General features: G+C 39.5%; 1 protein-coding gene across 1 annotated transcript in view; it reads left to right on the top strand.

The window, feature by feature from the left end:
• The window catches only part of HEATR5B (HEAT repeat containing 5B), a 137,421-nt gene that overhangs the window by 78,127 nt on the left and 48,634 nt on the right, over nt 1-10,660 (top strand). The window contains exons 24-25 of the mRNA XM_004711165.2: nt 6,147-6,328; nt 9,346-9,414. Of these exons, the coding sequence (XP_004711222.2) occupies nt 6,147-6,328; nt 9,346-9,414 (251 nt within the window). The remainder of the gene's footprint in view (nt 1-6,146; nt 6,329-9,345; nt 9,415-10,660) is intronic.

The following is a 10,660-nucleotide window of genomic DNA, read 5'->3' as shown; positions in this document are numbered from 1 at the left end:
CTATGTATATCTTTTCTCCTTTTTTTTTAAAGAAATACAAAAATCCGTTTTCCCCTTGATTTATCTCTTTCCTTTTATGTTATGAAATTAACCAGAAAAAATCAGTACACTCCAGACTGTGCTTGGAAGTTTCCTCAGCCAAATGTCCAGTACTCTCATTTATAGGTTCTACTTTCATATAACTGCCTGGCACTGTTCCAGTTAGCTCCCTGCTGCTCTCTAGCAAGGATGCCCTTTCAGCAATGTGCTCCTCGCTTCCTTCTGAGCCCTCACCAGCAGCACCGGTTAACATCCATAGTTCATGGTAGGCATTCTTTAAGGCAGTTTGTACTTCACATGCTCCTCACTGATAGAGTTATTAGCATCCATATTTCTGTTAAATCTCTTCAAGGCAATCTAAACCTTTTCTGTTGGGCTTCTCAGAATTCTTGTCTCTAACCCCTGCCCAGTTCCAAAACTATGTGCCCAATTTTGGATAGCTGTTATAGTAACACCACAATCTGTATTTGGTTTCCATAGCTATTGTAATAAACTACAAAACCACCAGTTTTGTGTCTTCAACGAAATGCAGTGAATATCTTATTGTTCTGTAGGTCTGCAGTCCACCCTGTGGCTCACTGGACTGAAGCCACGATACTGGCAGTCCTGCACGCCTCTCCGAAGGCCCTCAGTAGCAATCCATCTTCATGTCTTTCCCAGCGTCTAGCTCTGCCTAAGAATAATATTCCTAATCCTGGTATTTCTTGGTTGCCCATATTCCTCTATCTCTGTTAGCACTTGTCACCTTTCTCTTTCTCTCTGACTTAGGTTAGCAAAGGTTTTCTGCTTTTAAATACTCATGTGATTAAATTGGGCTCACTTAGATAATATAATTCTTTATCTCACAGTAAAGCCAAAACCAACCCACTGCCAACGAGTCGGTTCCTGGTTAGAGTGACCCAAAAGGACAGGGTGGAACTGCAGCTTAGGTTTCCGAGACTATGAATCTTTACAGGAGAGAAAGCCTCCTCTCTCCTGGCAAGGCCCAGCTTAGCCACCCAACTCATAGTCCACTATGCAACCAGGGCTTATATGATCTCAGAGTACACACTCTTGCTTAAAGGCCCTTTGCCACGTAAAGGAGCACGTTCCCAGGTGTCAGGGATTTGGACAGAGACAATGGTGTAAGCAGAGGGAATAAGAATTTGTAAAGGATTTGGAAGCATATATGTGCATACCATCGTGCAGGGCTGATGAAAATCTGTGTTGGCTTGCCTTCATTGTATTTAAGGGTTGTGTGTGTGCGTGTGTGTTCCTTTTACTTGCATTCTCAGAGATCCTCACAAGTTTTCTGAATGATTGATCGTTGTTTACTCTTTTCTGCCCCCTTGTGGATCTCAAGCCTACTTTTGTGTTTCCAGGTTTTCTGTCATTTTCTGTGTTTCTCTCACCTCCATTTTATCCTTTTCATTTTTTATGGTTAATTTCTTATTCCAAGGTAATCATGACTTTATTGTGATTTAATGAGGACATTAGATGATTTTATAAATTTTTATTCTAGTTTGTATAGAAAACTATTTTCAGAGGTTAGCTTTTCTGTGAGTCACCAGACGTTGCCCTTGTATTCCTTTATAAGCATATTTATATATATGACCTCAAAAGAGGAGCTTGTTCTCCACATTTGGAATTTGTTCAGAATGTAGTGGTTGTATATTTTAGGGGTTGGGTGGCCTGCTTATGCTCTCTTTTATTAGGGTTTTTCACACCTGCAGCTGCACAGTAAGCTGATATAGCAGTGCCCCACCTGCCATGCTTTGTTTCATCTGCCATTCAGATTCTGAACCATCTTGTCAGGGTCTATGAAAATTAGTAAATCATGCAGTGAATGTGTTACCCAGGATCTTCCTGCGTCCTCTGCCTCTCCCTACCTACTGTGCTTTAGTTGGAGGGAACTACTCCTCCTAGAATACATAGACTTCCCTCATGGATAAATGTTGAACTGCTAACTGCAAGGTCAATGGTTTGAACCCACTGGTCATTCCATAGCAGAGAGTTGAAGCTGTCTGCTTGCGTAAAGATTTACCGCCTCAGAAACCCAAACAGGGTCACTAAGAATCAGAATAGCGCCTGTGACAGTGGGTTTGGGGGTTTACTAATTCCCAGTTCCTTTCTGCCCAGTATCCTCTTCCCGATCTCATTTCTTCAGGGGGTTCTTCTCCCTGGTTTGTAAAAGAGAGAGGCGCCCTGATTTGAGGAAAGTTATCGATGGTTGTTGTTGCTGTTGTTGCTGTTGTTAGGAACCATTGAGGTAGTTCTGGCTCATAGTGACCCCGGTGTGCAGCAGAGCGTGACAGCATTTCCCAATCCATCCTCACAGTTGTTGGTAGGTCTGAGCCTGCTTTTGCAGCCATTGTATCCGTGCAGCTTGTCAAGGGCCTTCCTCCTCTTTGCTCGCCATCTGCTTCACCCAGCATGATTTCCTTTCCCGGGACCGGAATGCAATGGATCTTGATTGTGTTTGATCAACTTCAGACTGAAGATGTTGGTAGAATTCTTCAGCTTCTGCATATGACCTTTAATGGACCGTGCATAAATTTGAACAATATTTATATTGATTGGATTTCCTTGTATGCAGATAGATAATATCCTATCATAGATAGCCTTGTACTTCAAGATGGATCTTGAAATGTCTTTCTTGACTATGAATGTAATGTCATTCCTTTTGAATCTGTGATTCCCAGCAGGCTAACCATAGGATGTTCTATCATTCTAACTCACTAACACCTTGGATATTGATCTTTATGCATTCTATTTCATTTTCGGCAACTTCAAATTTTCTGACTCATACTCCCATACATTCCAAGTTTCTGATTATTAATTGATGTTTACAGCAGTTTCTTCTGGTTTTAAGTCAGTCATGCACCATCAGCAAATGAGGGTCCTGAAGCCTTTACTTCCACAATCTGCACTCTATCCACGTCATTATAGTGGACTGTAGTTTGAGAAGGCAATTCTTCCTCAGTCATACTCATCCGCTGGCACTCTCTCTCATTATGTTTTGCCTTTAATTATGAGGTTTTTTAATATCTGACAAGGTTTGGATGTTATCCATAAGGTTTTCAGAGGCTTTTTTCTCTGAAATGAACAGCCTTGGAAGTAACGATCATAAAGACGTGACAGCACTTCGATGGCTGAAGAAAGCAGCATTCTTGTCCCAGAGACAATTGCAGGGACAGTAGTTTTGGATTTTGTAGATTAATATAACACTTTATGAATTGGGAGACAGTATGTAAGCAGAAGAATGAATATTATTTATCACGGAGGTTATATTTATTTTGTATACTGTGAGTTAGCATATGAACATATCCATTTTAACTCAGTTTTTTCTCCCTTGGAAATCCCCAATTTTGGCTCTCGTTTTATATTTAGTATTATTGATAGTTTATTTTTTCTTTCCTCAGTTAATGCTTTTACAGAGGATGCATTGAGGACTTCTAGCCAAATTTTTTTCTTCTTCTTGCCCTCACTTTCAAGCCAAAAGATATTTCTTTTCAATTTCACATTCCAAAAGCAGTATTTTAGGTAAGAATTTGAAGATTTTGAAGATAATATTTCATAATCCTGATGTGGCGGCCACCACCACAAATTGGTCTGTGGAAATAGAAACTGCTTGGAGATCAACTGTTTATGAGCCATAGACTTGCTACTACTATGAAAGCCTTTGGTTCCCTGAACTTGGCAAATTCAAATACCGATCTCCGTTACTGTTTCTTTTAAGTCCATTGATCTTTTTTTCTTCAGTATTGAGAGGTTGAAAACGGAGTGCGGGGCTGCGCACTGGCCAGAGGAAGGCCTGGGCAGCACAGAGGCCCCTCCTGTCGGTCCCAGGTCTTTTTGGTACCAAGATGAGAGGTTGGAGATGGAGAACTGGAACAGAGATAGAATTCAGCCAGGAATGTGAAGTTAAGAAAGATTTTATTGAAGCAGGGAAAGAACTTCCAGGAGGGAAGGGAGAGCAGAGAAGGACAGGGGCATCTTGAGCCCCGGGGCGGGCTCCGAGACCCAATGAGTTAGGTCAGGGAAATCCTGCCTGGCAGTGAGGCAGTGAGACACATACAGGGCTTGAGCCAAGGACGCACGTACTGATAAGGGGAAGGAAGGCCTTCTGGAGCTGCAGTTGCGGGGTCTGAGTCAGGCTGCCTGTGAGTCAATCATCCGGGAACACTGAGCGAAGGGGCTGTACAGACCTGCCAGGAGAGATAAGCTCCTTGGAAGGCTGGAGGCAGGGACTGCACAGTCCAGCTCTGGCCTTGGGAGGCGGGGGAAGGGGCTGCACAGTCCAGCAGGAGAGCCGGGGGAGGCGGCTGCATGGTCGGGGCCCAAACAAATATGTAATTGCCATTAGTTAATCTTATCCAGTGTATTTTTAATTCATATTTTATTTTTCACCTCTAGTAGGGTTTTTTTTTTGCATTTTTTCTGTTTTGAGCTCCTCATTGTATCCATGCATTTACTTTTCCTTTTTGAATACGTTTATAATAATAGCTGGTTAGAGTCCCTGTCTGGTAATTCAGACTTTAATTTTTGTTCCTTTTTCTATTCTTTGGTATTTTTTTGTTTTGTTTTTGTGTTTCCCCTCATTGTGAGAATTGGTTTCCTAATTCTTTGCGTGCATGCTTTTTTTTATATATATACTAGATTGCAGACTTTGAAAATGTTATGTTAGTGCTGGATTTTGTTGTATTCCTTTAAGTAATGTCAAACTTTCTTCTGGGATATAATTCAATTACTTGTAATTCTTTTAAGGCTTGCTTTTAAGTGTGTTAGGGAAGACCCAGTACCACCTTTACAACAGGGCTAAAAGAAAAAGATTTCCCGTTTTGTGGGGGACCAGCCGCCACAACCAAATGGGTCCAAGGGGCAGTTGTGTAATTGAAGGGTGAATTAAAGGAACAACAGACAAGCCATGCAAATGCTCACCTCTTCTATGGCAACCAGAGTGAGGGGTGACTGTATTCTCTCACAAACTTACATAATCTCCAGCATGCAAGCCAAGTCACACACATACATAACAGGAAGGGGTTGTATTAGAGGTGTACACGGGACAGAAAGGGGACGTGCTAGGGATGTAGATGTAACAGGAGGTACTTATGTAACCTGATGGGCGGGTTCTAGAGTTAAGATGGTGTGGCTAACCTTGGTTGTCTCTGAGCTGGCTTGACCTTAAGTGTTCCTGAGCCCTTCTCCAGGGGACAGTCCATGATCCTGATCAGAAATGGATAGGCCCTACTTAGGGTGGGACAGAGAATAGGGTTGATTGCTCTTGATGGCAGATAACCTGCAGGCAGATAGTGTTTAAGCAGGTAACCTTCAAGCATATATAGTAACAATCATGTGCTTGCAAGCAGCACCTTAAAGTTGGTATCATTACAGGGGTACATTATGGGGAATAACCTTTATTAGGAGGATGAGACTGGGATGCATCTCCAACTCATGAGCATGAAGGCCTCCCTCCATGAGAGTCTCAGCCTCTCAGCCTTTTTAAAATATGAGCGTAGAGAATTTGCCCACATAACACTGTCTTCGCGGTTCTCAGTTTCCCACACCTTTCCTGTATGTGATGTTCATAAAAGCCATTTTCTCCTCGTGTTGTGGGTTTAAATTTCTAACTACAAATCTCAGTTCTTCTAAAGTAGATGTTGGAAAACTGTAGTCTGCAGTTCAAGTCTGATTCACTGCTTGTTGTTTTAAATAAAGTTTTTTTGGTAGCTATGCTCATTTGTATATGAATTGTCCATGGCTGCTTTCCTGCTACAACAACAGAGTTATTGTAGAAACCATTTGTCCTGCAAAGTCAAAAGTATTTTCTGTCCCGTTCTTTGTAGAAAAATGTGTCCACCCCTGTTCTTAAAACACTAGTTTGGAGAAAAGTAATTAAGTTACTTTAGGTGTCCCTGTGCAGCGTGTAACTTCATCTACATTGCCATCTTGCTTAAAGGTTTGATAGTGTTCTTAAAAGAATTATATGAAAGGTATCTTGAGAATATAGTGTAGTTTTAAGCACACTAAATATGTGGATTATAATTGCGTCTGTGAGATACTTGTTTAGAGTTTTGTATTTTGGTGTTCTTACACCTATTTTTGGAAAGCGTCTCCTGTTTCCCTAGATGACCTGTTGGTACTTCACCTCTCGGACCTGATTCGGATGGCATTCATGGCTGCCACTGATCACAGCAACCAGCTGCGGATGGCTGGTCTCCAGGCGCTGGAAGATGTTATCAAGAAATTTGCCTCTGTGCCTGAGCCAGAATTTCCCGGGCACGTGATTCTGGAGCAGTATCAAGCTAACGTGAGTTACTCTGTTTTGTTTAGAAGCTTGAAGTCGATCTTTGCAGCCACCGTCAAAGGAGCAAAGACGCTCTGGAAGAATGTATTTGGAGCTGCAATCTACTCATTCCCACAGGAGATGGCTCTTTCGTAGATTGTCAGCTGCACAGTTCCAGTCAGTGCACAGTGGAAGAGAGAATGGGCTTAAGCCTCTCGTCACTCTTTTCCCGTTGTGATAGCATAGTAGAGATCAACTGGAATAGAAACCCAGTGTAGGCTTCGCAGTCTTGTGTTTAGCTAGTTAACCATGCCACTTAAACGATAAAAGGACCTTTTAAAAGAGTGTTGTGGATTTGGCGCTGATATTTTTATATGCCCAGACATTTTAAAAATAATAAAAGAATTGCTCTTAACATACTGACAGATAAATGAACTTTTCATAGGAGCAGTTAAAACTTTTACTCATAAAATTAGATTATTTTCAAATGATTTTTAAAAATTTCATTCTAAACTGAAATATACTTGTACAGGTGAAGAAGCTAGCCCAAGTGGCTATAGAAAACCTGTATACAATTATTTGTTCGGGATGCAGGACTGTGTTTTTAAAACTTTTTATTAGAATTTCAAATTTACAGAAAGATAAGAATAATACAAAAAGCTAATACAGCCTAAACCAGGAATTCATCATTTGTTTTTAGACTCTTTGTGTTTTATCATTATATTTTCTCTTTCTTTACACACAAACTTTTTTGCCCTACAACACTGAATAGAATACTAAACATACCATTTAAATATAGACTTAACTAAATGTAACTAACTTAACATACATAATTTAAAATCAAGAAGGTATGGGTTGATCCTCTCACCATATTTAGTCAATCTGTATGCTGAGCAAATAATCAGAGAAGCTGGGTTATATGAAGAAGATTGTAGCATGAGGATTGAAGGAAGGCTTACAAACAACCTGCAATATGCAGATAACACAACCTTGTTTGCTAAAAGTGAGGAGGACTTGAAGAATTAGCTGATGAAGATCAAGGATTACAGCCTTCAGTGTGGTTTACAACTCGGTGTAAAGAAAACTAAAATCCTAAAGATTGAAGTGGGCAAGAATTTCATCTTGATAGAATCCACAACAAGGCTCATGGGAGCAGTGGTCAGGACATCAAAGGACGCATTGCATTGGGAAAATCTGCTGTACAGGATCTCTTTAAAGTGTTAAAAAGGAAGGGACTAGGTTACACCTGACCCAAGCCATGGTATTTTCTTTTTAGCTTTTTTGCCATGGTATTTTCAACGCCTCATATACAAGGGAGTACCCAAAAAAACAACACCCCCCACAACAACCATGTCGCCTTCAAAGTACTCTCCATTACACTTAATACATTTGTCAAATCTGTGATTTCATTCTTGGAAACATTTTTCAAACTCATCTCTTTGGATGACTGACAGCACCTCTCTTATTTATTTCTTTACTTCTACTTTGTCAAATCACTGTCCTTTCATTATCCTCTGCATTCACAGAAACAAAAAGAAGTTGCACAGAGTAAGATCAGATGAGTAAGGTGTGTGGGGCAAGAGAAGCCTACTGTTTTTGCCAAAAACTGACACACTGAGATGGTTGTGTGAGTAGGTGGATTGTTGTAGTGGCAAAACCAGTGTCCTGTCTGCCACAAATCAGGCCTTTTTTGTCACACACTGTTACACAATCTTCAGAATCTCTAATTAGAAAGCAGCTTGATTAATAGTCTGACCTGGTGAAATGAACTCCAAATGCACCATCCACCTCACACCAAAAAAACCCAAAATGAGTATCGTCTTGATCTTTGATTTTACTTGATAAGCTCTTTTGGGTGTGATGATGATGGCATCTTCCACTGGCTTGATGGATGTTTGCTTTCGGTGTCGTAGGAATAGCTACATGTCTTGTCACCAGTAATGACCTTGGGGAAAAAGTCTAGATCCCTTCGAAGCTGTTCTTTCAAAGCAAGTTACATGTTTCTAATCGATGCTCTTTTTCCTGGTCAACAGTCGTTTATTGTGTTCTTTCTCCTTCAGTACAGGATGTAGTGCAGACTCCCTTTTTGTTAGTTGCCTGCTTTTTAAGCCAGAGAAAGGTTTGTTCATCCATTTCCCACTACTATTGGTTTCTTTGCTTTTTCGCTAGTATAAGGGAAGAAATCTCAATTTAGGAAGCAACAACATTTAATTCCTTAATTAGGTAGCCCTTATGGCTCAATTGTAAGTACTCATAAGTGCTTGTCTGTTAACCAAAAAGTTCATAGTTTGAGGCCATCAGGCACTTTGTAGAGAAAGATGTGTCAATCTGTTCCTGTAATAATTTAAAACATTAAAAATCTTTGTCCTATAGAGTGGCTGCTACTCAGAATTAGCTCAGTGGTAGTGGGTAGTTCTTTATTTAGTTATTTAATAGATATTAAATCTACTATAACTTAACAATCTATGAAGTTGACTTATTTCCATTTGAAGCTCATAACCCTTCTCCTGGAGTATACACATTTTAGGGTTGTTTTTTTAAGCAACTTTCTCTTAAATATTTCCTTTTTGAGGTAAAAAATTATTTCTAAGGTCTTTTAGTGAGTAGCTGTATGAAGTTTTAGTACTACTCAGTTATTTACATTGATTGAATTTTATGTTATACACTTATGAAGTAAATGCTATTAGAAATATATTTATAAAAACTATAGACCAAAAAATAAGGGGTAGAATAGCAATTTTTTATGATCTCTGATAATAGGATTTATTGTGGTTGTTGTTACCATGAAACAAAAAGGAAAAGACACAGATTAATGGCTTATTTGGGATAGCATACATAGAGATTTGATATGGATCACCTCTTGGAAAGCACAAGAAAAATGGTTTGGTTGAATTTTTTGTAACTGCAAAGAAAGATAAGGGAGAGGTGACAAAACGGAAAGGAAAAAGAATGTGTTTTGTGTGTTTTCATCTCCAGACACACAAAGCTTTATGATTATTACTTATCTTTAAAAAGAAAATGCTTGTATTTCATTGTCATAGGTGGGAGCTGCTCTAAGACCAGCTTTTTCACAAGATACTCCATCAGACATAATAGCAAAAGCTTGCCAGGTAAGAAGACAAATTGTTCTCTTAAAAATTCACTTATGAGAAAGACAAGACCAAAAAAGCAAATAATGGTTCTTTTTAATCTTAGAAGTATGACAGTGGGAGTTTCCTTTTTTATTCTGCAGCATATGATAAAGTAGTAACTGTTGATCACATTCCCTTTTTTGTCAAAACTAAGGACATGACTTTGGGGTAGATAACTCTGATCTTCTCCAGAAGTGTGAACAGACATAGGAAATCTTAAAAGAGTGAGTAAAGTTAACGTTACAAGATTTCAGTATCTGTAATAATTAAATCACGTATACTAATTATAATTAGGCAATAATTCTTTAAACCACAGGTTGTGAAGATTCTAGTAATTTCTAGGTGTTAAATGAGTCCAAGAGAGAATTGTAATATGGAAATTCCATTGCAAATGAATCCTACAGAATTATTCTCATTTTATTGTATCTGTGGAATCATAAAACCTTAAAATGAATGTATATTCTGATAGGTTTCTCTTTTTCATGTGCTTCATCCTGAAAAATAATGCATTATGCTATGATTTTTCAGAAAACTGCACTCTGCTTATCGAAAGACAAAAGAAAAGTAACTTCATTCCCAGTTTTCTGGAGTACAGGATTGATCCAACATTGCTGCTTAGAACTATGATCAAGCGTTATATGACCTGAGATAGATTTAAAATTATGACCTCTCCCCAACTCCTCACTGTAGCTGAAAATATTTGCCTTATCTACTAAAATATTTATTTCACTGAAGTCTGCTACCTTAATTAAGGATTTTAGAGAAATTCATTCCAGACCAGAGATAGAAGGGACTGCAGACCAACTGCAGACCAGAGATAGAAGGGACTCGGAGTCTTAAAAGGAAGCTGTTTGGATGTGGACCGTGGCACTTGAAATATAAACTGTAGGGTTAAAATATGTCATTTGTGTGGGATATTAACACATGAACACTTAACATTCATGTATCAGTAAAAAAGTATATACTAAACTTGCACTTCTCAATTCTCTTATTATCCAACATTTTTTATTTACAATAACTTAAAAAAAAAACGATCACATGATACCTTCAGTGGTCCAGGCCCACAGGATATACCGAAGGCTGGGTGAGAGTGACTGGGGTGACTGGTCGGGGAGGCAGGGCAATGGAAGGGGGGCACCAAAGGCTGTGGACCTGGCACAGACCGAGACAAATGGGTTCCCTGCCCAGGGCAGGTGACAGGAGGTGTTAGGTTGAAGACAAGCAG

The sequence above is a fragment of the Echinops telfairi genome, unplaced genomic scaffold (assembly GCF_000313985.2).
Source record: "Echinops telfairi isolate 266 unplaced genomic scaffold, ASM31398v2 ScPeMD7_10;HRSCAF=50, whole genome shotgun sequence".
NCBI classification, from domain to species: domain Eukaryota; kingdom Metazoa; phylum Chordata; class Mammalia; order Afrosoricida; family Tenrecidae; genus Echinops; species Echinops telfairi.
This window is presented reverse-complemented; position numbering and strand designations above follow the sequence as displayed.